Source organism: Cervus elaphus, chromosome 25 (genome assembly GCF_910594005.1).
Source record: "Cervus elaphus chromosome 25, mCerEla1.1, whole genome shotgun sequence".
Lineage (NCBI taxonomy): Eukaryota > Metazoa > Chordata > Mammalia > Artiodactyla > Cervidae > Cervus > Cervus elaphus.
In genome coordinates this window covers 17338780-17365536 of record NC_057839.1, presented here as the reverse complement: position 1 = coordinate 17365536, position 26757 = coordinate 17338780, and the positions used below count along the sequence as shown (strand labels likewise).

The 26757-nt window shown below is 33.1% G+C and overlaps 1 protein-coding gene and 1 non-coding gene across 10 annotated transcripts in view; both read right to left on the bottom strand.

Moving 5' to 3' along the window:
* ADAMTS6 (ADAM metallopeptidase with thrombospondin type 1 motif 6) overlaps positions 1–26757 on the bottom strand; it is a 283080-nt gene that overhangs the window by 142260 nt on the left and 114063 nt on the right. For 8 of the 9 annotated variants that reach the window (XR_006337768.1, XR_006337769.1, XR_006337766.1 and 5 more), the window contains exons 9-10: positions 26258–26363; positions 4202–4348 (exon numbers count right to left, since the gene is read on the bottom strand). Coding sequence is in view for 5 of the 9 variants with exons in the window: in XM_043887166.1 (XP_043743101.1) it covers positions 4202–4348; positions 26258–26363 (253 nt within the window). In the remaining 4 variants the exon portion in view is untranslated. The remainder of the gene's footprint in view (positions 1–4201; positions 4349–26257; positions 26364–26757) is intronic. The other variant, XM_043887167.1, reaches the window with a different exon arrangement.
* On the bottom strand, positions 12653–12759 carry LOC122684014. Its single transcript, XR_006337910.1, has one exon. It is a non-coding gene; the product is annotated as a U6 spliceosomal RNA (small nuclear RNA).

Below are 26757 nucleotides of genomic sequence, written 5' to 3'. Positions count from 1 at the left end.
CCTGTAACAGTGGGTCAATCTAAGAAATAATTCTTTCTATATAACCCTGATTATGCCTGAACAGTTTCTTAACAACAACAACAAAAAGTTAACAGATAATATAACATCTACTTTTTTCTATAAAGTTGTGCTAACATACATAAATTAAGCAAAAATGAATTGGGTGTCTCATCTATGGCAAGTCAAGTGTCTTACCTACTACATTTTCATAAATTGCTCTACCAATCTTCACAAAACTAACAATACATTACCTTCAAAATGAATTACTCTAAGTCAGATCTTTATCTCTTGCCCTCTATAGGACTGGGATACTTGAACACAACTGAACTAGAGGCTTCCATTATGCAAACACTATGCTAATCATGTTTACTAAGTTATGCTCTTTTTCTCCATATGTAATTATGACTTATCAAAGATATTTATGGGTTAGAGTGAAGTCCCCCAAAAATGTCAGATAAATGGAAGGAGGAGAAATTTGTTTTGCTAAGCTCTTTTTTGGCTCCACATAAAAAAGAGGTCCCATCTATAAAAGTTGTTTCTGTCTAATAGACTATTGATAGTGACCTTCAAAAGTAATTGCTCTAGAAGAATTGTTAAGTGCCTTACTTGTCCTGTTCATCTTATATCACTTCTCTTGCAGCTCTACCTTTCTTTCTAGTTCATCTTCAACCATAATATTGCTTCTCTTTTTTTCAGCTTCCATCCTTTTTGTGAAAATATTTAATTTGGAACTGTAGGAAATTTTGCTACGGATCTCTGACAGTTCAAACAATATAACAGACTTTAATTTAAATAGAGCAAGAGTTGATTCACAGAGGCCCCAGGATTTTTGAAGACTATATGAAATTACTCTGTACTACCACTAAGTGGTGGAAAATGTATGAAAAACTGGCCTCAATTACTTCTGGCTGCCTTCTACTGCCTGGTAAATTAGCCCATAGACAGCAATGAATGTGAGCCATAATACCAGGTTCATCTTCTCTAGTTTCTAAATAAATAAATAGATGAATAAATAAATAAATAAGTCCCGCAGGCAGATAGGAAGGACACTACCTGCAAAGCCGTCGTCGAAAACATCAGAAGCTGGCATAACACGTCCATTTTAACGGTAATGGGTTCTTTATTATTTAATCAGGACGGCTTCTGGGCGATTCATGAACCACTTATTGAATCACCGAGTTTAAGAAATCTGAAAAAAAATATTGGGAGTTGGTAAACACCATCTCCTGATGGATCAATAGCACCTAGTGTTTCAGAATGACACGAGAGACTTTTTTACTCTATTGGCATTTAAAGGCCATGGAATTGCTTTCAGTTGAACATAGTGAATAGTGAATCTCTATAAATCATAGAAAGCTTATTGTTAAAATCCACCATCATCTTTGGCCTATATAGTCACTAAGTAGAGAAAAGTATGCATTCTGTTGGCAGGGCTGCAGTTCCTAAACAATTCATCTTTCAAGATTTCTTTTTCTTGAGAAGAGAAACTAAAATAAAATGTTATGAGTCTTTTTGAGCCAACTATAAAACATAAATGTAACCTCAATCCCTAATCAAAATATCACTGGATTTTTATAAATATCACACAAAGCTGTTAAAGCAATTAAGTCCCCTGCATTAATAAAGAGGAACAAAGAAATTCAAGAAAGTTACTATTATATCTTTGTGCTCCAGTGAACTGACCTTTTTAAAGGGCCTTGTGTTTAAAAAACCTTTATTGCTTGGTCAGATTACAATCAGAGTTGTTTAGTTTACTATTAAAGAGAGGGGGAAAAGATGCCAACTTCTCCCCAAATCCCTACCCATTGTCTTTCACATCTCTCTTTTACTAATGGCTTTAACTTTGTGAGCATTCCCGTGAGGATGCAACAGAAATATTCTTATAAAATACAGGATAATAAACCCACTAGAACCCTGTCAACACTAATTATGCTTACACATAGAAAATGCAAAGAGGCAATAAGGCTTACATAATGCTTTTTGGATTAATTCTTTCAATTAATTCAGTGGAATGATTTATTGCAACTAGTAATAATTTTACATCTCTCACCAAACCAGTGGTGATTTCTTAACTGTATTTTATCAGCAATTTAGGGATTCCCTTTTGGAAAGTTTTAACAGCCTTAACACAGTTTTAACTACACAGGGTCTGGCAAGAGATCAAAACCAGTCCTTGTATTTAGTATAAAGAGATATTCCTAGCAAATGGGCTGTACAACAGAAACAAGACAGAGGAGAGAGAAATGATGTACTTGGGGAAGAAAAAAAAAAAAAACAAGCAGAGGAAAGTCTTCAAAAATGCACAGGAATACTGAGCATTCATACAGTTTGCCTTTCTGGAGATAGACACTAAGATTCCATTATAAAAACATGAGCCAAGTCAAGGGAGAAATTCCAGATCTGGCTTGATTTCTGGGGAGAGTAGATCTTCAACAGTGCTTAAAATTTAGGTTATATGATCTTGTTAAAACATCTCAGAAAATGATATTGCTAGTGCTTTGTATTAAAAAACTACAAAAAGATGTCAAACAAATTTTCTGTGGTCCTTCACCCAGTTTTGGCACAAGGCAAGAATTATAATTTATCTATTACAAAGATTAAAAATTGTTAGGTTATAGTATAGCTATTCAGAAGAGCTGCCTTCTAAATATACTTCCAATTCCTTCAATTTCATTATCACATTAATTCAAAAGAGCCCATTTTAAACACTTGTCTTTTGATCTTTGATTGAGCAAAGCATTTCTCTTGGTAATTTATTAATAAAATCTCTTGTCTGGGGCTTTTAAAAATATGCAATTATAAGTTTTAAGAATATAATCTGGTTCTTAGCAGATATGAACCAAAGTCTTAATAAGTAATGTTACCCTACATAGTGTTTGAAAGATAATGTTGGTTGCTCAATTGTATCCAACTCTTTGCAACCCATTGACTATAGCTTGCCAGGCTCCTCTGTCCATGGAATTTTCCAGGCAAGAATACTGCAGTGGATAGCCATTCCCTTCCCTAGGTGATCTTCCCGACCCAGGGATCAAACCCAGGTCTCCCTCTGAATTTCTAAAACGTTACACTATAATCATGTTAAAGTTAACTTTAAACAAAGACAGTTTTTAAAAAGAATTTCTGTTGCTCTCCTGTACTTTGTGTATGACCAACTTTTTCAGAATACTTAATCTCTCCTCCTCAGAAAAAAATGGCAGAAAACAGCTGAAGGTAATGATAGAACAACAGTGCTTAAAACCTCGATATTATTTAATATACCACATAATGACTGTCTATTAAGTGTTTTATATACTTATATAAATTATAAATATAACTTATTATATTATAATAAATTATATATAATATTAAATTATAAATATACTCATTATAGTGTTATACATAATTATTTACATGACAACTTGATGATATGTGTATCATTACCTAAATTTATTCAACAAATGAATTCACTGAATATTAGAAAGTTTAAGTAACAAACATGACCAAGGTTACACTGTTAGAGAGTGAGACCTAAGTCTAACAGTTTCCAAAGGCTAATCTTAAAGTTCTACGCAGGTGAAATATGGAAAAACATCTGCTTTCCTAAATATAGTTACACCTGAGCTAATTTATAGTCTTCAAATTTAAATAACCGGACACTTAGAATATACGTTAAAGGACCAGCAAAGAAGTTCTCAAACTGGAGAAAAATGAGTCACTTTAATATATTTTCAAAGACAAATTTTCACTTTCTTATTTTCATTTCCTGGGTGTTTGGTTTTTTGTTGTTGTTGTTTATTACTATTAGATACTTTGGCATTTCTACAGAACTCAGTTCTTTTTTTTAACTAACAAAATGAAATATGTAATCACTGAATTAAGGCTTGGCTTATGCATTACTAAATTATGTAAATCTAAATTCTTTCTGACATTCCTTCCCATTTATTTAACATTTCTCACTCACATCATCAACCCCTTTTACAGTCTTACTCCAGTTCTTTAATCTGTTTGTGTCCCCCTAATTTAGTCTGTGTTCTATTTGAGTACAAATAAAAATTAAAAATTTGCCACAATGATATGTTAAAGTATTTGGGGGAACAGTCTGAATTATCACTGGGACCTATAAAAGTTACTCATTATGCAAAGTTTGAAGCACTACATATGAGGCTTCTATCAATGGCTTACTTCTGGAGCAATTCATCATCACTCTCCAGAGATTACTTACTCTAGAAAGCTGGTGATATAGTCTCGACTGCAGGCAGACCAGGAAAAGGGATTGGTATTTGCAGTAATGTGAGCTGCCATAAGTTTTGCTGCTTCATGACCTTTTGTCCCACAAGAATTTCCAATTCCATCATGGTTCATACCAAAACTGTTTTGACAAGGAAGAAACATAAGAAACATAAAAGAAAAAATAAGAAAAAAATAAATAAAACAAACCCTCAATATGTTTTATTTCCTTATTGGATCATTTATTAGCCCTATCAACATATGGCTTCTATCAAGATAGACTAGATTCTCTAAGGAAATATAGGATTACTGTAAAGAGATCAAGGAATAATTCAATGATATAATGTGCTTCTAAATCTGTTTAAATTTATAATATACTCTCAAATGTTATCTCATATGATATAGTCTCTCCTTGAACAGACAGGGGATAATATAATTGACCCATAAAAATTATAGTTACTAAGTGTTGAAATTGTTAGTAGAACCTACCGAAAACCTGCTAGAGTTCAAGCTACTTCACAATGCTGAATCCAAAATGGAATTATGAAAAGATAGTTATGATCCATAGAGTTTTACGTTATAGGCCAAACATAAAAACTCTTTTTTTTATTAATATGTATAAAGGAGAATTCAATACATTATGTAATTTATGTTTGTGTGTGCATGTGCTTTCAAATCACCTTTTGAAAAATCTTGATACATTTAAGGATTATGAATATAGTCTTTTCTTTAACATGGCCTCTCTGGTTTTTTAAAGCTTTTCTTTGTTATTTTTTTTTCCTGTGTCCAATAGCCATGCTGAGTGCTATCAATGTGATCTAAAAACATATCTCAATGATAAATCATAAAATTTTTCTGTAAAGGATCACTGCATATGAATAAATTTAAGTCTTTCATCACAAGTAGCCAGAAGTTTAGGTGAAATCACTAAAAAATATCCTTGTTCTGTCCACTGTGACATTCTAGTAAGTGCACCATTATATCTGTTCAAGGAGATAAGTAATTTGTGTGACACAAGTAAAAAACAGATAAGAATAGTTGCTGGAGAAAAATTTGGAAAAGTAGTTGAGAACAGATAGTCTCAAGCTAATAAATGTAAGAAAGTATCAACACTTTTGGAAGTGCACAGACTTTAAAGATTTGTCAGTAAGAGCAACTGAAGATTTCTAAGCAGGATAATATGGAATTGATCCAAATTTTAGAAAAGTTATTATAGTAATTTTGTGGTGGAGACAATGGAGTGGAAAGAGAATGGAGCCAGGGAGCACAGATAAAAGATGATAACCAGTTGAGAAATGATGTAGATCTGAATGAGGGCATGGGATAGAGAAAAGGGATTGGATTTGAGACATGTATGGGAAGGTGAATTCACAAATATAAAAGAGCTATCATTAAGACAGATATGGTGGGGAGATGGAGGAGGAACTAATTATTCAGGTGTAGGGACTAACATAAGTAAAAGAAGAGAATTATATGAGAGCCCTAAATGAAACCACCAAATAACCTTCCAAGAACATCAATACCTAGTCTTGGGTTTGACATCAACACACTCAAGTCAACCTCTTCCAGGAACATAATGATGGAGTATACTGTTTGCTGAATTAGATATACATTTTGTCAAAACATATATAAATTTACAGCTATAGATTTACATTAAAAAGTTCCCTACTGTAAATTTATAATTCAATAAACTTAATAGTCTATATTTCTCACAAAGGTTGATGCTACTATGATTTTTTTGGAATAATGACAGCTTTAAAAATATCATTTCTGTTTAGCAGCAGTCTCATACAAATCCCTGACTTATGTTAAGATAGGTGTATGCAGGCATAGATGGCTTAAGAAAATCATTTTTTAAAGATTCCATAATTTCTTATTTACTCTTTTCTATGAAAGTAAAGTTTCTTTTGAAATCATATTTCTCCCACCTTACAACAGAAAAATTTACCTTTCACTCATCCATAATTTTATAATAGTTCATTGCCTCAGGGTATAAAAACATGGGTGTCAAGGAAAGAGACAATTAGAAACAGTGTCAGCACTAAGAAGAAGAATGATTTCAGTGATTGAGTAACATACGTAGTTTCTTGGTTTCATCAAGTTTATAGGATGATATAATCAAATTAACAGCTGATGGGTTGTTAAAAATTTTGATGATAGATCCCCAAGGTTATGTTTTAACAAATAATTCAAAAGAAGTTTAAAGAATTGAGTGATATTTCTATAATAAAATCTCCTCATCTCAACTACTTATGTGATCCAATTTTCTCAACATTCACATCTATAGAAAAAAAACAAAGAAACTGAATTGGTGCTGAAATCCTGTCTTATTCTAACAGTACAGAGGTAAATACAGTAATTGAATCTATACATTTAAAGATAGATCTTCTATTGCTTCTTGGTCTTTTGGCTAAAATCAAGTCTAATAAAGATATATTTTCTAACATAAACTTCACTTTTATATTTAACTATTTATTAAAATTCATAATATGTATATATTCTTCTAATCAATTGTTAATAACTGTAATGCAATGAACATATAATCCAGAAAAAAGATTTTTTATGATCACAGGAAATTTTTAAAAAATGTATTTGTAACTTAAATTTTCTGTTCTAGATATTTTATATAATTGAAATACTTTTAAACATAAAAACATGTTTTTAAAAAAAATTAAGAAATATTAAAATTTGCATTAGAAATGATATTCTCAGAGGGAAAGGAGCAGCAGAAACACTGAGCTGAAGAAGGGGAACAAAAGATGTAAATTTGACTATAAAAGAAGAAGCAAGTGGATAAAGAAGCTGTGGTACACATACACGATAGACTATTTCTTAGCCATAAAAAAGAATGACTTTGAGTAAGTTCTAGTGAAGTGGATGAACCTAGAGCCTGTTAAATAAAGTAAGTCAGAAAGAGAAAAACACATATAGTATATTAATGCATATATATGGAATCTAGAAAATGGCACTTTTGAACCTATTTGCAGGGAAGGAATGGAGACACAGATGTAGAGAATGGACTTGTGGACACAGTCGGGACAGGGAGTGTGAAAGGAATGGAGAAAGTGGCATCAACATATATACACTATCAGGTGTAAGATGGATAGCTAGTGAGAAGCTGTTGTGTAGCACAGGGAGCCCAGTCTGGTGCTCCATGATGACCTGGAGGGATGCGATGGAGGGAGGGGAGGAAGGCTAGGGAGGGAGAGGATGTATGTATAACTATAGCTAATGTGTGTTGCTATATGACAGAAACCAACACAACATTGTAAAAATAAGAAACAAAAACCAGAAGAACCTATTAGTGTATTTTTAAAATGCATAATGATAGTTATCAAATAGCTATGGCATTTAGATTCAATCAGGTATATTTAAGGAGGTTTTTACCTTTTACATAGTAATTTTTGCAGTACTCTAGAAATTCTATCCTTTGCAATTAGTTAGACATAACAAATTTTGGACACCAACTGAAAAATAACCAATAGGGTACATAGTTTTTTAAAATTCAGAAGCAAATAAGGTAAAAGATTTAAAAATTGATGAATTCAAGTACCTGAAGAAGTAAATCTTAAATTATATTTCTACACAATATTCATAGTTTAAGGGTCAGGTGCATATAGCTGTCCAAGGATCTTGGTTTCAGTTGTCTAGGAGAATGTATACTTTTACAAATTATATTTAAAATGTAAGAAATCCGAGAAATGATATGACTAATGTCAACTGGCTTACTGACAGCGACACAAAGTGAAATGGGACTTTACAACTGCCATTCATGAGGTCAGCTTCAAAATATCCCTCTAGTACACTGACCAGGCTGGAGTGTGTGTGTGTGTGTGTGCACGACTGCGGTGTGTGTATGTGTGTGTGTATTACAGAAAAGTTCCTTCCTGAGGAAACTCTATCAGTGCGGCGTTTGGCAAAAGAAATGAAACTCACTAGTGATTAGAGAAAATAAATGAGAGCAAACTTTAAACCACCATATTAGCAAAAATGAGAATGTTACCTAGGACTAAATATTGGCAATGGTATAGAGAAACTGAGATCTTTGTTTACAACAGTTAAAGTGTGGTCAGGCAGCTGTTCCATAGGGCAATTCAGCAGTACTTTGATTAAATTAAATAGAAGAAACATTATGACCCAGCAATTCTACTCTTGGAGAGATATTCCAGAAATATTCCTCAAAGGAACATGTATGAGGATGTTAGTGACAGAATTATTTATGAGAGCAAGGAGTTGAAGACAATATAGGTGTTTGTCACTGGGGAATAGATAAGTAAACTTTGGCAGGTGCATACTATGGAAAACTAGGCAGAAGTTGGAAGTAACAAACAAGATAGACGTCTATACATAAATATAGGTGGATCTTAGAAACACTGAAAACTTGAGAAAAGGAACAAGGTCTACAGCAGTATATCATACAAACAAAAATTACATACATATTATCAAATAACAAAGAAAGATCAAGGAACTGTTCCAGAGAGTTACAGACTGAAGAGACATGAGCAAATGCAACAGAAACGTGACTGGAGGAGGGAAAGTTTAAAAAAAACACTGCTGAGACAACTGAGGAAATTTGAATATGGAATACATATCAGATAATAATAGTGTATCAATGTTAGACTAACTTGATAATCATACTGTGGTTACATAAGAGATTGTTTTTTCTTCTTAGGAAAGATACTGAAATATTTAGCGATAGAGGACATGTCTTCAACTTATTTTCAAATAGTACAGAAAAAAATACACGTACATATACAAAAAGAGAAAGAAATGCTGCAAAATATTAACAATTAAAAAATATGACTCAAGGACATATGGGAACTCTTTCTACTATATCATTTTCTCCATAACTTTGAAAACATTTCAAACTTAAAAAGTCAAAAAATAAAGACATATATAAAACAATCTGCAATATTTTGCAAGGATACATAGGATTTCAAATATGCTAAGTCACTTCATTCATGTCTGACTCTTTGTGATCCCATGGACCGTAGTCTACCAGGTGTCCATGGTGATTCTCCAGGTAAGAATACTGGAGTGGGTTGCCATTCCATTCTCCAGGGTATCTTCCCGACCCAGGTATCCAACCCTCATCCTTTATGCTTCCTGCACTGGGAGGTGTTCTTTACCACTAGTGCCACCTGGGGAGCCCAGATATAGGTATCAAATTTATTAAAGGAAAGAGGGAAGAAATGGGAGTGAAAATGGGAATATAGAAATATGCATTTACATATATTAAAACAGGGCTTCCCTGGTAGCTCAGCTGGTAAAGAATCTGCCTGCAATGCAGGAGACCCCAGTTCAATTCCTGGGTTGGGAAGTTCCCCTGGAGAAAGGATAGGCTACTCATTCCAGTATTCTTGGGCTTCCTTCGTGGCTCAGATGGTCAAGAATCCATCTGCAATGCAAGAGACGTGGGTTCAATCCCTGAGTTGGGAAGATCCCCTGGAGGAGGGCATGGCAACTCACTTCAGTATTCCTGCCTAGAATCCCCAAGGACAGAGGAGCCTGATAGGCTACAGTCCATGGGGTTGCAAAGAGTTGGATACAACTGAGTAGCTAAGCACAACACATATTTCAACAAGAAGGGTTCTTGCTGGGACTGATAATGATGATGTGTCAAGATCTAAGGAAAGATAGATAGATAGATATAAAATAAACTCAGCTCGCTGCTCCTGAGGTAAATAATAATTAAAAAAAAAAAAAAAAGAACAAAGGAGAGTTGGTGAACCTGGTGCCCACTCCACTGAAAGAATAGTGATAGGAAGAGAACATTATCATGGTTGGTTTTATGTGTTTAATAAAATACTTCAGATTAGGTAATGATTCTCATTTGTTTGACAGAGAGAGATAAAGACACATATAGGTAGAGAGAAATGGGAGAGATGCTTTTGTGATTTTCCACATTTTGCTGAGTATGGTAAGTCTGCAAGGCTTGCTTTTAACCCAGGCCCCAGTATATTCCTCAGAATAACTTGAGAAATGAGGTTACATCCCCCTGGACAAACAGCAGGTTTACTTATTACTTGTCATAAAAGTATTGGGCTTCCCAGGTGGCCCTAGTGGTAAAGAACCTGTCTGCCAATGCAGGAGACAAGAGACTCAGGTTTAATCCCTGGGTTGGGAAGATTCCCTGGAGAAGGAAATGGCAACATACTCAAGTATTTTCTTGCCTGGAGAATCCCAAGGACAGAGGAGCCTGGCTACAGTCCATAGCGTTGCAAAGAGTTGGACATGACTGAAGCAACATAGCACACATAGAAGTATTAGATTCCCCTAACTCACTGTTTCTTAGTTTTGATATAAACCCACTACTTGTGTGGCATTTATCTGAGGCCATACTGTGCTGCCCATGTGGGATTTTGGGTTCCTTCCAAAAGGAACCAAAATAAGTATGCTAATGCTTATACTACTTGCTGTGCTTAAGTGTCTGATCCAGGAACTCATGCCTTTTGCTAGCATACATGCAACAGTAATAAGCTAACTTACTGACTTAAAAGTAAGGCAAAAACAAATCTCAAATCCAATGATAGAGGTTTATACTAGATTAGGATAACATCATTAGGAAACAGCAACCCACTCCAGTGTTCTTGCCTGGGAAATTCCATGGACAGAGCAGGCTGGTGGGCTACAGGCCATAGGGTTGCAAAGAGTCACACAACTTAGTGACTAAATAATAACAAGGATAGCATAGCCAATTATGGAAAGCTAAGTAATCCTGAAACCAAAGTACTACAAAATTATTCTTAACTTTTCAGAAAATGAAGTACAAAATCTATTAAAACAAAGTAAGCTTTTTGCTTTCTTTCTTTCCCAGGAAATAAATTGTTTGATGAACATTTTCAGCTAAACCTCTCCCAGGCGATACAAATGAAAGACTAGGAATTCCCTTTCTCATATCTTAATACTTCTGATTGTATCTCAAAAGTTTAAAGGACACTCTTATTTCTACACTGTGAGTAAAAAGTTTTCCCTTTTCCTCTAATATATCACTCAAAAGCAATAAAAAAAATGGGAAAAAAGAAACATAAACTCCACATTCAATGAAAAGTAGAAAACTTGTAAAACCATAAACCACCATGTCATAATATATGTGGAAGGGTGACTAAATACAGAAAAATCAAAGAAGAATGAAGAAGGACACAGAGGGGACAATAATAACTGATCTAAGCTAAAACGAGTAGAGTACGTTCTCCGAAGTTAAGTGCAACAACCTGAGGGATAGAACCAACAATACTTTCTTATAAACAACTGCAATAACAGTGCAAACTGTTGGACTATACACCCTTATTCTAGGTGTCAGAAGAGTAGATGGGGCTAACTGGGGAGTCAAACAAACCGTATTTGTAGGAATCAGTCTGTCAGTGAGGAAAGGTGAAAGAGAGATTTTACCTTGCCAGTAGTTATCCAAAAAAAAAAAAAAAAATACAGGGTTAAAGAATTTCAGTCATGCAACACTGTATATCATTAATACATTTCTGTTGACAAAGTAGCTCTGGTCCCTCTGCAACATAACCTTCTACAAGTAGTTTATCCAGAAAAATCAAACTCATTCAAAGATGTGTGGTTCAAAAGGAAAACGAAGTGTGTCTACAAATATATTAAATATTTAAAATAAAAAAGAACAGGAAAATACAAAACGAAGTGTGTCTACAAATATATTAAATATTTAAAATAAAAAAGAACAGGAAAATACAAACAGAAGATGAAGGACATCTGGCAGAAAAAAATATTGCTACAGAAAAGATAAAAATTGGACACCTATGAACCCAAAGTTAAAGAAGTCATCATTTCAGAAAAACAAGAATTCAATGTAGAGATAGAAGTAATCAGGGATGATATGGTAAGACAAGAGATGAAAACATGAACTGTCAGAGGGAATAGATGGAGGAGGGGGAGAATAAAACTATTACAAGAAAAAGGCCACGCTGAGGTAGCAAAAAGAAAAACAGGCAACTGCTAAAAATATTCCTCACAGAAGTAAAAAGAGCAGAGTTTAAGAGGCTCAAAGTAAAAGTATCCAATATACGTATCACTATTTTTCCCAAAGAGAAGACTCAAAATAATAAACACTAAGAAAAGTGATTTAAAAGTACAAGAAGACTTTCAAGAAATAAAAATGGCTCAAATCTCATCAAACATGAATTATTCTACATCCTAGGAAAAACTGACACAGGTGCATCCACACTGGGTCATATCCTAGTAAAATCACTGGACATCAAAACTAAAATATATTTGGGGCAACTCAGGGCAAAAGAACAAATTACGTGTAATAGTAAAATAATCAGATGAACCTCAGATTTCTCCACAGTGATATTTAATACAGCTCACAACAGAGCAGTGCCTAGGAAAAGTCTGTATCCAGCCAAACTGAGTATAAAGTCATTTTGAATAAGACCACAAGAAACAGAGGTCTTATGAATCATTCTTTTATTTTTTTTATTTTAAAAATATGGAACGCTTCACGAATTTGCGTGTCATCCTTGCGCAGGGGCCATGCTAATCTTCTCTGCATCGTTCCAATTTTAGTATATGTGCTGCCGAAGCGAGCACATGAATCATTCTTATAACAACTGCTTTCAGGATAAACTCCAGCTCTGTTTAAAAACAATGTAAAGGTGTGATGGCTTATTGACTCTGAGTTTCATAGCAGGCAGTACATACAACACACAGGAATTTAGTCACCAGTCAGATCAACTCCCTTATCATATTTCTTAATCACATTTTCTTGTTTGCTGTTTTGTTTTTCTGGGGAGGTTAATTTTATCCTCTTGTGTTCATACTATATGATATAAGAGAGAATAAAACATATATTTACATCTTAGAGAAAAATTATAAAGCAAACATCCAAGATATCTCCACCAAATTTAAGACACACATTTTCAGAATAATAAGAACTTGTCTCCTGTACTCACCTTAACAGTTATATCCTTCTTTTTACCCTGAGAGAGAACCACTATCCTGACTTCTGGGATAATCATTCCCTATGCAACTCTAACACAATATATGTTAACTCTGCCTGGCTTTAAAATTTATAAAGGTGGAATCACAGTGTACATATTCTTTTATAACTTGCTTCTTTTATTTAACAGTCTGTTAGAAAGCATCATCTCTGCTGAGCTGCCTAGCTATACACACCATTTATTTTCACTGCTATATAGATTTCCACTGTAAATACACCATTTAATTATCCATTCAATGATGAAGAATTTGCTGTAGTTCTTGATATGGGGCTACTATGGACAATGCTACTATGAGGATTCTTAAATATCCTGGTCACATATGTAAGAATATCTCTACAATAGCTTCTTAAATTTTTGGTATCCTTTACACTCTTAAAAGTATGAGTGGCCCCCAAAGAACTTTTGTTTATGAGGTTGTGGGTAGTGATATTTATCATAATAAAAATTAAAACTGAGAAAAAATTTAAAGTTATTAATTCATTTTAATAATTAAATGATTAGATTCATAATCTTCTAAAACAGAAGAATGTCACTGAGAATAATAGCATTGTTTAATTATATTTTTGCTAATCTCTTTAGTATTTGGCTTATTAGAAGACAACTGGATTCTCATATTTGATTCTTCATTCAATCTATTGTGCTCTTTTGGTTTGGTGAAGTATATGATGGAAATCTGGCCTTACATTAACATATAGTTAGAAAAGGAAATAGTATTTTCATTAGTCCTTTCAGATAATGGTAGTTTTTTTTTGATTCTACTATAAAACTTGACAACTAGAAATTTCTTAAAAAGTTTTAGTTGCAATGCAGATTTTGAAACCGTTATCAATGATCTCTTTGCATCCTGATGTTTCATCAATTATCACCAATCTCACTGGAAAAGTCTTTAAGTATTAGGAAGCTGTCAGGCTCACACTGACAGAACTTTTATTAAATTTGAATTTTTGCTCAAAAAAGTTCAAATTATATCATTGGCAATAAACAGGATTGGTTGTTTTCCTTGAATAGTAAGCTCTTTTGTTCATTTTTCAAGTGAATTTCTGCTAACCACCCATAGTTTCTCATTTGTTCTTTTAAATAAAAAAATTGTGTTCCGGGAAAAAGCAGCTAGTTCATCTCAAACAACTGCACAAGCGCTTTTCATTATAACAACCAACAGACTAAGACATGAAGCAAAACGAGGTTTACATACTTCCCATTTTGTGAAACAGATGATTTGTTAAAAGACATGTACTTAAGGGTCATGATTTAATAAAATTAATAATTCTTCTGCTTTATTAAAGACATTTTTAAGTGAAACTAGGGTGATGATAACAAATACAATGACTATTAGTAGGTTGCCTAGATTCAAGCTAAAGTGCCAGTACATACTCAGCACTGTTTTTGTACAATCAGAGGAAACAACAAAAATATTCTTAGTATTATTATGAAAGAAAAAAAGAATACAAAGAAAAGAGTGAGTTAGAAGATGTTCTTGAAACAATCAAGAGTTGGAAAACTGATCAAGGAAAAGAGGAAAAGAGAGAGTGATAAAAAGACATGTTCTTTCAGAAGAGAAGACTGTTTTCATTATCAATGTATCCATAATACATATATATTTGGTAAATATAGCAGCTGCTCAATAAATCTCTGGAATCAAATAAATTGTACATCAGTGAGAGAGTACATACTGATCAACTGTGAACCATAACAGACATAATTTGTGAGGTATCATACATTTATACCTCCCTTGATGGTGAATAATATACTGAAAGTATGTACTATCATATAAGCAGTAATAAATGGGCTAGAAGGCAGGTTTCAGGTCAAAATAAATGGCGTCATCAGTCAGAGGCAAGGTGGTTGCTATATAGAGACCAAGAGATATGCAATAAAGGCTACCATTAAGTTTCTGTAACTGAGGAATTGATCATACATATTAATCTATTGTTACACATGCTTTTCTCAAATATATGTACATAGTTTTCTATGCAAGTGTTATTTTTTCATTTGAAACTATATTTAACAAAACAAACTTCCCCTTTCTATGATACACAGATATGAAGAGATATATCTTAGGAAAGAATGTCTTATGTTTCAAGATATATACAAGGTAGCTCATTTGTGATTACATTTTATGTCATTTCACATTTATGTAATGTGATTACATTATATGACCATTTAACATTGCAAAAGTAATACAGTGTGTGTGTGTGTGTGTGTGCGCGCGCGCATACATGCTCTCAATCCTGTCTGACTTTTTGTGACCCTACAGACTCTAGCCCACCAGACTCCTCTGTCCATGGAATTTTCTAGGCAAGAATACTGGAGCAGGCTGCCATTTCCTACTCCAGGGCATCTTCTCAACCCAGGGATTGAACATGCATCTCTTGTAACACAAAACAACAATTTACTTTTGATTCTGGTACACAAATAATACTGGTTCTTTTGGAAGATTTGTGAAAATGAAAAAGCGTAAATATAGACTACTGAGTAAAAATTTAATATGCATTGTCAGGATTTCTTCTAAAAATCAAAACAGATGTTTTCAAACCTAACAGAAATCTATATAGCTAAGGAAAATCTTAAAATGCTTAATTCAATTTTTTGTCTAAGCAGTTAATTTTGCCATGTTGCTAATATATTAACATCATTGTTCTTTTTAGAAAACCATGGTACTTTAAACTCTGCCTTTCATTTTATTAAATATAAATTCTTCACTAAAATAAGTAGATGACTACTCAGTTCTTCAAAAATAAAACACATTTACAATTACAAAAAGAATAGTTTCCTAACATTTTCAATATGATTAAATTTCTCTTCAGAAAGTGAAGAAATAATTATAGTCTAAATTGTGACAATTAAAAAATCTCAAAACTATGTCTTCTCATTGTAGCAGAAAAATACAAAGGAACAAAGAGACATCTTTCTTTACAATTATTTTCCATTTATTCTCTTTGATCTGTTCTTAGTCATAACTGATCTTGGCTATGAATCACTTGTTATAAAAAAGCAAAGATGAAATTTAAGGGATGTAGTCAGAAACTTCTCTACCCACATCTGGCAAACATTTTTAGATTTAACAGTTACCCACTAGGATAGCTATTACCATTTGTTCATGTGTTTTCTAAAACAGAGTTTGGAATTCACTTCTACTTTTGGGCTTTATATACAATTTACTAAACTAAGTGAACTCAAGATTCTGAACTTATTTAGGAAGATATTTAACAAGCAAGGTGCCTAAAAGAATCTAGGACCTAGACTCTTTCCACATGGGTAGAAAGCAATGTTCACATTTAGTATAAACATTTGAGTTGAAAGTTAGATTTCTAAAGCCAATGATATCACTATAATGCATTTACATCTTTTCTACTTCTACTTCACACTTTTTTCCTTTCATCTAACTGCAAAGATGGTAGGGGTCAGAGGAAACAAGCTATTTGAGACATACTAAGATTTTGGGCGAGGTGTGTATATGTATGTGCATTTGTGTGTGTGCATGCACAGTGAAAGGTAGGGAAGACAGAAAATCATGGCAAAGATAGGGAAGGTAGCTGAAACAAGGAAACCTTTGTTGTTATAATCTTCCATGTACTATGAGCAAAATGTAACTGAATTCATTATGGCATCTGAAATTTATGTCAACCAATTAGTACAATCATGTCTGCCTATAAATTCATTCTTTGTTTTTCTTGCAAAATGAAGAGAGTGCCTTATCAAAGTTCTTAAAGTTGAGAGTGACTGAATTCTACTTCAGTAGGTTTAATATTTATATAACACACACATACATACACCTATTCTGTCCTGTAATTCTAGACATTTAATTCAGTAATTACCTGATTGGTTTTACCTACTTTTGTATTACTGCATGTCATAGCAAAGACTTAATCATTGAAATAATTCAATTTGTTAGAATTTATTATAAGAACATTTCTTTAAAAATCTTAATGTTACTATCATTGTTTTAGCTATTAGTGGGAGTATGTCTACATACGTGACAGCCTATATATTAAAATGCATATTGTATTGATATATATAACATATATATATATATATGTATGTGTACATCTGTGCATGTATGCATATGTAGACAGGCAGGTAACATAATTTTGGCTTCTTCCTAGCCCTGACAGTAATGGAGTGGCATTTTAATAATAATAGCAATATGTTCTAATTTGAAATATATAAAAATTTTATAGTAGATTCATAAAATCTAATACAAATAGGAAGAAACAGGCATATTATACCATACATGGTATTACTAGTTTAGGTAAATAACAATGGCACCATACAGCTATAAAGCTGAATCAACTGACAGAGTAAAATGTTTGTCATCTTCCACTGAATAAAATATTTCTATATTAGAAAAAAAATAAGTTCATTGCTTTTCCTAAAGGGTGTAAAACCTTAAAGGAACCACAACATTCATTTTAGAGTTAGACCTTGTAATATGAACATTTATCATTCAATCATTTATTCATTCATTGACAGTTATCGACAGAATGCCTATTACCGCACATTAAAGTACTATTTACCTCAGTCCCTATTATGCAATACATCATGTCTGGCTTTAAATAAACAATGGCAAGACCTGCTGAAACACAGTCAAAAGGGAAGAAACAATCATCAAAACTAGACTCAGATATTATACAAATTTTGGAATTAACCGAGTGGGAATTAAAGATAATTATAATTAATATTTAAGGGCTGTAATGAAAAAAGTAGCCAATATAGAAGAAAAGACAGGTAACAGGCAGAAAGATGAAAACTCTAAGAAAAAATCAAAAGAAAATCAAGAAACCAAAACCAGTGTAATAGAAATGTAGAATTCCTTTGATGATCTCATAAGTAGACTAGACTAACTGAGGAAATAATCAGTGAGCCTGATGACAGCTCAACAGAACCTGCCAAAATTGAAATGCAGAGAGAAAAAAGAATGAAAGAGATGCCCCCCACCCCCAAAACAGAATAAAACATCCATGAACTCTGGAACAATATCTGAAGGTATTACATGTATGCAATGTAAATACCAGAAATAGAATAAAGAAAGACTATGGTCGAATAAATGTTTGAAGTAATGACCAAGCCTTTTCTAAAATGAACAGATACCAACCACAGACTCAGGAAGTTCAGAGAATATCAAACAGGATAAATACCAAAAAAAATCAATATCTACTTATATTGACTCAAATTGAAGAAGACAAAAGACACAAAATCTTAAAGAAATATCTTCTAGAGGACAAGGATAGGAACAGAAGCAATTTTTCATCAGACATCATGCAAATTCTATATCCAGTAAAATTATTCTTCAAAGGCTCTAAAGGATAAATACTTTCTCAAACAAAAACTGAGGGAAGCTATTATCAGTAGACCTGTGCTGAAAGAAATGTTAAAAGAAGTGCTTCAGGGAAAAGGAAAATTAAATAAATCAGTTAATTAAAAATAAATAAATAAATAAATATATAAATTTTATATAAAATTTTTATGCTAAAACTCAAGAGAAACCATTAAAATTTTTAAAAGAAGCATAATTGACAAGCTATGAGAAAAGATAAAATGAAACCATGTAAAATGCTCAGTTAAAACCAGAGAAAGGAGAAAAAGAGAAGGAAAAGAAACAAACTGCAACAAAGAGAAAAGTTACAAAAATAGTAGATATTAATTCAACTATATTAATAATCACTTTAAATATAAATGGTTTAAATATATCAATTAAAAGAGAAACTATCAAGAGTGAATAAAGATATAAGAACCAATTATATACTGAATATAAGAAATCCACTATAAATATAAAGACCCAGTGAAGCTAAAGGGATGGACAGAGACAGATACACTTGCTCACATGAATCAAGAGAAAACTGGAGAAGCTATATTAATTGTAGACAAAGAACACTTCAGAAAGGAGAAATTCTCAGGATAAAAATATTAAATAATAATTTAGAGATCATTTCTCCAAAGAGACAAAAAACTTGACAAGAATGTATGCATTTAACAATAGTGTCAAACATTTGAGTCAAAACTGATACAAAAGTATGGGGAAATAAACAAATCCATCACTATAATTGGAGACTTAAACATCCCTTTCCCAATAACTATTAGATCAAACAGGAGTAAAAAATCAGTAAGGATACAGTTGACCTGAACAGCACTATAAACTGGATCCAAAGAAGATATACAGAGGGCCAACAAGCACTTGAAAAGATGCTCATGACACTAATCACCTGGGAAAATCAAAACCACAATGAGACATAATTTTACATCTGTTAGAATGGCTAACAAGAGATTATACGTGCTGGCAAGGATGTGGAGAAAAGGGAACTACTTTACACTGTTGGTGAGAATGTAAATTGGTATAGCTAGTATGGAAAACAGTATTAAGTTTTCTCAAAAAAATTAAAAATAGAACTATCATATGATCCAGCCATCCCACTTCTGGATATGTAGTCAGAGGAAATAAAATCTCTATTTCAAACAGATATCTAAAGTCTCATCTTCATTGCAGCATTACTCACAACAGCCAACATACGAAAGCATACCAAGTATCCACCAATGAACGAATGGATAAAGGAAATGTGATACACATCCCCTCTCACACAGTGGAATATTGTTCAGTCATAAAAAGGAAATTCTGCCATTCCCTTCTGTATAGCAAAAGAAACAATCAACAAAATAAAAGGGACTCTATGAAAGGAAGCAAATATTTGCAACATGGATGAAACTTGGGGCTTTATGATAGTGAAATAAGTCAGACAAAGACAAACACTGTTTGATCTCACGATATATGTGGAATCTAAAAAAGCTGAACTCTAACAGAGTAGACTGGGGACTGTCAGGGGGTTAGGGTCTGGAAGAAATGGGAAGATGTTGTTGTTCAAAGTGTACAAACTTCCAGTTATGAGATGAATAAGTTCTGGGGGTCTCAGGAAAGCATGGCTGACTATAGTTAATAATACTGTATTGTATGGGCTTCCCTTGTGGCTTAGCAGTCAAGAATCTGCCTGCAATGCAGGAGATGCAGGAGACACAGGTTCGGTCTTTGTGTTGGGAAGATCTCCTGGAGGAGGCATGGCAACCCACTCCAGTATTCTTGCCTGGAGAATCCCATGGACAGAGGAGCCTGATGGGCTACAGTCCATAGATAGGGTCGTACAGAGCTGGACATGACTGAAGCAACTTAGCACGCATGCAAGCACTGTATATTGTATACTTGAAATTTGCTAACAGAATCAATCTTAAATATTCTCACCATACCCACACAAAGAAGCAATTATATGATGTGCTGGATCTGTTAACTAACCTTATCATGGTAATCATTTCGTAATATATACGTGTATCAAATCACCACGCTGTACACCTTAAACTTATACAATGTTATATGTCAATTATATCTCAATAAAGCTGGAAAAAAAGGAGAAAACACAAATTACAAATATCAAGAGTAAATGATGAAATGTCATTATTTATATTATAGACATTAAAAAAGACAATAATATTAAGAATAATTGTAAAACAAAATTGGTAATCTTGCTGAAAGAGTCAAATATGTTGAAAGACAAAGTTAACCAAAGAAAAAAAAAGACTCAAAGATTTAAATAAATGTTATCTCACATCTAATTTTAAAATTAAATTATTAATAATAGTCCTACAAATGAAATTCCAGGCTCAGATGGCTTCATTGGTAAAGTCTATTAAACATTAAAAATGAAATAATATCAAACTTATGTATACAAACTCTTCTAGAAAACAGAACACTTCTTAATTCAATTTATAAGACTAACTTTATTCTGATACCAAAACTAGTCAAAGAAATTAAAAGAAAGCTACAAACCAACAATTTTTTGACAAATTGGACTGAAATAACTGGATCTTCCTATGAGGAAGAAGAGGAACTTCAACCCTTACCTCACATCATACAAAAAAAGTTAACTCAAAGTGCATTATAGATCTTAATATAAAAGCTAAAAGTATAAAACAGATAAAAATATTGAAGAAAATCTTCACCATCTTGAAGTAGACAAAGATTTCTTAGGACACAAAAACACAAATCATACAAAAATTATAAATAAGATTTCATCAAAATTTTAAAATTCTACTTTTTCATAAGACATCATTAAAAAATGAATGACAAGCAAAAGACTTGGAGAAAATATTCACATTGCATATATATGATAAAGACTTTTATCCAGAATATATTGAGAATAATTGCAGCTCAATAAGAAACACCTCAGTTTTTTTTTTTTCAAATGGGAAAAGAATTTGAGTAGACATTTCAGAAGATAATAACAAATATGCACATGAAAAGATGTTTATTATCACTATTTATCAGAAAATAGATAGTTAACTAATTAAAGCCACAATGAGATACCACTAAAATGTATAATAATGGGTAAATCAAAAAGACATAATAATAAATGCCAGCAAGGATCTGAAGTAACTGGAATTCCCATAGACTGCTAGTGGGAACGCAAAATGGTATACAGCCATTTTGAATTAGAGTTTGTTTATCATAAAGTGAAACTCATATATACCATACTACCAGCAGGACTACCCAAGAAATGAAAACATATGCCCATACAAATTCTTATACATGGATGTTTACACCAAATCTATTTAAAATAGCTCCAGACGAGAAATAGCCTAAAATGTGATGTATGCTATTATGATATGGAATACTCTTCACAAAAAAAAGAACTATCGATATACACAACAACAACATGAAATGAATCTCAAACCTGTGCTGAGGGAAGAAAGCTAGTCACAAAAGGGTACCCACTATATAAGTCTACTTAAAACTACAGGAAACTTCAGGAAAGACGAGTTTAATCTCTAAAGATAGAAACTAGATCTGTGGCTGTCTGGGGCCAAGGAAAGGTTGTAGGAGTGTGGACACTGACTGTGAAAGGGAGCAGAGGGACTTTTCTCAGGTAATATTCATGTTGATATCCTGATTGTTGTGATGGGTACATGGTTATATACATTTGTCAAAATTCATCAAACTGTACACAAAATGGATGCATATTTACTGTATACAAATTATACCCAACTGTTTTAAAACTTACTCATGGGAAAGCAAACACTTTGAAAAAATAGAATACTTAACTCATTTTATAAGACTAACACTATATTGATACCAAAATTAGACGAAGGCATTCAAGTACCAACTACCTTAGTGTGTGTTTATTATTAGCCTTCTATCAAGAAAACACCACACTTGTATACATTGCTATATTTAAAATGTATAACCAACAAAGACCTACTATGTAGCACAGGGAACTGTGCTCATTATGTAACAACCTAAACGGGAAAAGAATTTGAAAAAGAATAGTCATATGTATACGTATAACTGAATCACTTTGCTGTACACTTGAAACTACCATAACATTGTTAATCGACTATACTCCAATATGAAACAAAAAGTTAAAAAAATATATATTATATATATAAAGAAAAAATAAAGTCTCTATATATTCTATATCCACCAAAAAAAGAAAAAAAAAACCCAAAACACAGCACTGATCAAATATTTAAAGATACTTAGGGGGTTTCCATGGTGGCTCATTGGTAAAGAGTCTGCCTGGCAAAGCAGGAGACACAGGTTCGATCCCAGGTCAGGGAAGATCTCGTGCCACAGAGCGATGAAGCCCATGCACCACAACTATTGAGCCTGTGCTCTAGTCCAGGAGCTGCACCTACTGAGCATGCGTGCCACAAATACTGAGGCCCGTGAGCCCTAGAACTTATGCTCTGCAACAAGAGAAGCCACTGCAATGAGAGGCCCAAGCACAACTAGAGAGTACCCTTACTCACAACTATAGAAAAAGCCCGCATGCAGCAACGAAGACCCAGCATAGTCAAAAATAAATAAATAAAATTATAAAAAAAATAAAATTAAAGATACATAGATATTTACAGCAGGAAAGGGGAAATTTGGATAAAGAGAACAATAATAATAGCTTCCTAACAAAAGTAATCTAATTTACAATTTTATCCTGAAGTCTTGCTACATTTCTCTTTCTTTAAAAAAATTCATCTCCTAACCAATCTCCTTTAAAAAGTATATCTCTACTGGAGACGAAATACTGATACTGATTTCCAAAAGCGAGACTTATATATCCCTGCAGCTTTCAATACAACTTTCGACAATTCTTCCAAAATTAGAATTATAGTTCACTCAATTGCTATTAATTAATAAATGAGTTAAGTCAAATCTAAAAGTTTTATGATTGCAAAACCTGTTCATTTTTTGTGAAAAAAAATCAGACATATATAATGGTAGAGTAACATAATGAATGGGATGACCCAGCCACATACCATCAAGATTACAAATTCAAAATGTTATTATTTTTGTTTCATCTTTCTCTTTTCTTCTTCTTTCTTTAACAAGCAAATCTCAGATGTCCTTGCTACTTGAATCAATATATTTCAACATATATCTCTAAAAAATATTGATTTCTTAAAAGATTTCTTTTTAACATTATCTGTTTTTGCACAGTATAAATATATTATCTAGCTTTCTCAATATATACATGCCTGGTTGAATTCTTGTGAATTCTGTTCAACATAATTTTTTTCAATATCTAAAGCTGATGGCAGTTACATAATTAATAAAAAAAAATCAAAGAAGACTCTTTTCTCTAAGGTTTCATTAAGTGTTGATAGCTTATGGCCTGCGTTAAAGCCAGACACCTTTAAATAAAGCATACAGATCAGTTTTTCATTTGACAAGGAAGCTGATTTCTTGCTTGCATAAGGGAATGAACATGGTCTAGTCTTAGCTATCTACTGCTGTTTAAAATATACCATCCCCACATAAGTATGTGTATGTGCTCAGTCATGTCTTATTTTTTGTGACCCCATGAACTATAGTGTCAACAGGCTCCTCTGTCCATGCGATTTTCCAGGCAAGAATACTGGAGTGGGGTGCCGTTTCCTTCTCCAGTACGTAAGTATACCCTGGGTGCAAAACCATATTCTATTAATACACAACCTAAAAATTAGTACAAAATATTCACAGTCTAGTAACATAGTAGAGGCACTTCTCACTAATTCATGATTAAAGATTTTTCATAGTCACTTAACATTTATCTTACTAAATGATAAAAATGATAAAAACTTTTGTCTTATACTCTATATAGAGCTCATTATACTCTGAAAAGTACCTGATATATTTACCATATTATTTTGTTTCAGCACTTTATTTTAATAATGACATGAGTTGTACCAGAGTTGACCTGCTGAATTCCTTAAAGTTCAACCTTATGATCTTAGAAGCAAGTAAAAGAATTTTCATCCATGAATAGGCAGTATGTTTAGCACACCCTACCTAGCTGTCTGAAGATAAAGGGATAAGGAGATAGTGATATAGGAATCAACATGGAAAAAAAGCTAATTTCTAGTGTTTCAAATAACGTTTTTGAATTGAAGCATTCTGGCTTTCAATATAAAGCATTTTGTGGATTTTCCCCCAATTTTCCCTCACAGCATCAAACAAGAATTAGCTGTGAAATAGTTACTCCAAGGCACATACATCTTAAGAGGTATATTCTACTTTTCTTTTACATTTCTTCTACATAGGGTACAAACCATTCATCTTAGGAAGAATTACAAGGATTTATCCATAAGGTCAACAAAAAAATCTAATAAGCTTAGAGTAGCTCAATTAGAATCTAATAAAAAATACAAAAGAGATAAACCCTCACCTTGCCTACTTAAGTGCATATAAGAATGGGGCTTGTAATGCATATGTTGACACTAACTTGTGATTGCATGAGGTAATAGTGCCCTCATTGACACATTATTCATCTGCTGCATGTTACTTGTCCTAACCTTTCAATTTAATTGAACCTAAAAGACCCTATTAAATTCAGTCTGGTTGCATAAGATTATGACAGTCATTAATGAGTCAGATTTTTAAGTGAGTTCAAGATAAACTGCCTGGTTAAGAGGGTTTTTCCCTTTTGTTTCCCTGCTGTTACTGCAATGGAAACTAGAATACCAATATTTTAGGACTTCATTAAAAGTGTAATACTGACTTTTCCTTGTGTCTGAATTAAGTCAGGTTTGAAACTTGTTGGTTTCTTGAATTCACACATAAATCAATACCAATGTGGTAAAATTTAAATTGCAACTTTCAAAGTAACACAAGAGACTGACCCAAGTTTACTCTTCACCTAGGGGAAAAAAAATGAACTACAGATTTATCTCAGGAATGACCTCTGAGGCAAGTATACAATAAACATTCATTTTGTTTGTTCTTCTCCCGCATCCATTTTTCTACCAAAAAAAGCAGACTATAAAAAATTTAAGTCATACAAACAACATCAGAAGTTCTTGCAAATAGCCTGCTTCTTTTAGTTTAAAATGTTTGACTATCTTTTTAAATCAGTCAAACTTCTCTCTCTCCACATCAGCAAGCTTTTATATTTACTATTGCCTGTTTCTTGAAATAAAGTAAGGGTTTTATTGTGACTGGGTGGTGGATTGGGGGAGGGGAAAGTCATAGGATAGTTTTTGGCACAGATTTCTTGAAAACAAATATTAAAAACTCCAGATCCTCCTAAAAAGTAGTGAGAATGATATCTCACTACTCTGTAATATCAGGATTTTGCTTTTTACTGACACACAAGTATACCTGAAAATGCAAATTGCACAGCAGTAATTACACAAACCTAGAAAAGGCCATGCTCATAGCTGTATGAATAGTGAAAAATCAAAGTACACTTTATGATAATGATGTCAATAATGATTTTTAAATATATATTATTGTCACTTAGGGAAATGAAAGATCATTTAAACAATTTGACTGTGAGAAATTGGGTGTTGAGTGGATCATGGTAAAGCTAAATTGTTACAAACGTATATAAAAAAAACAAGTGTAGTGCATTCACTACTCTGAGGACACTAATCATTGAATCAGAGAGACTATTTAACAAGTCTCCAATTCTTAAGATGATTTATCCCAATACCTTAAATGATAACACTCTCTATTGAAATCAGACAAAAAGGCATAAAATATGGTTGAGTACGGGCATTTCACACAGTAGTTATTTATGAATTGCTCAAAAAAGTGGAGCTCTGAAATTTATTTTGATTTTCTTAAACTCACTCACTTGTGGCCAATCTCATGTGCAATGGTAAAAGCTGAACCCAGGCCAATGTCTTCATTAATGCTGCAGCTCCTTTCAGGCTCACACATTCCAGCCACAGAGGCCAAGCCTGAATAAACAGAAGGAGACACAAAGGGTCAAGCCAAGGTGTTTCAGTCTTAAAAAGCCCATACTTATAAATGCCTGGATTCTTTTTAATAACCTCCATGCACAGAAGGAGCAGTTGGCAAAAGGTTAACTTTCTAGTCATTTGCAAAATCACTGGGGGGAGTTTCACTTTGCCGGCTAGACATTAATATTTTTTGAACTGCAGTCAGTGCTGGAAAATGTCTAGACTAGGGGTTAGATTTATAAATTTTACTTCTGGTAACTTGGGACCACCTAGTAACTTGAGCCAGAAGAGGGAATTCAAGAAAGCATTTCTATTTTAACATTCTTCAGGCTGTAGAAAGCAAAATATATCCACATTATTTTTCTAAAGAGATCTGTTTAAGTTTAGTGGG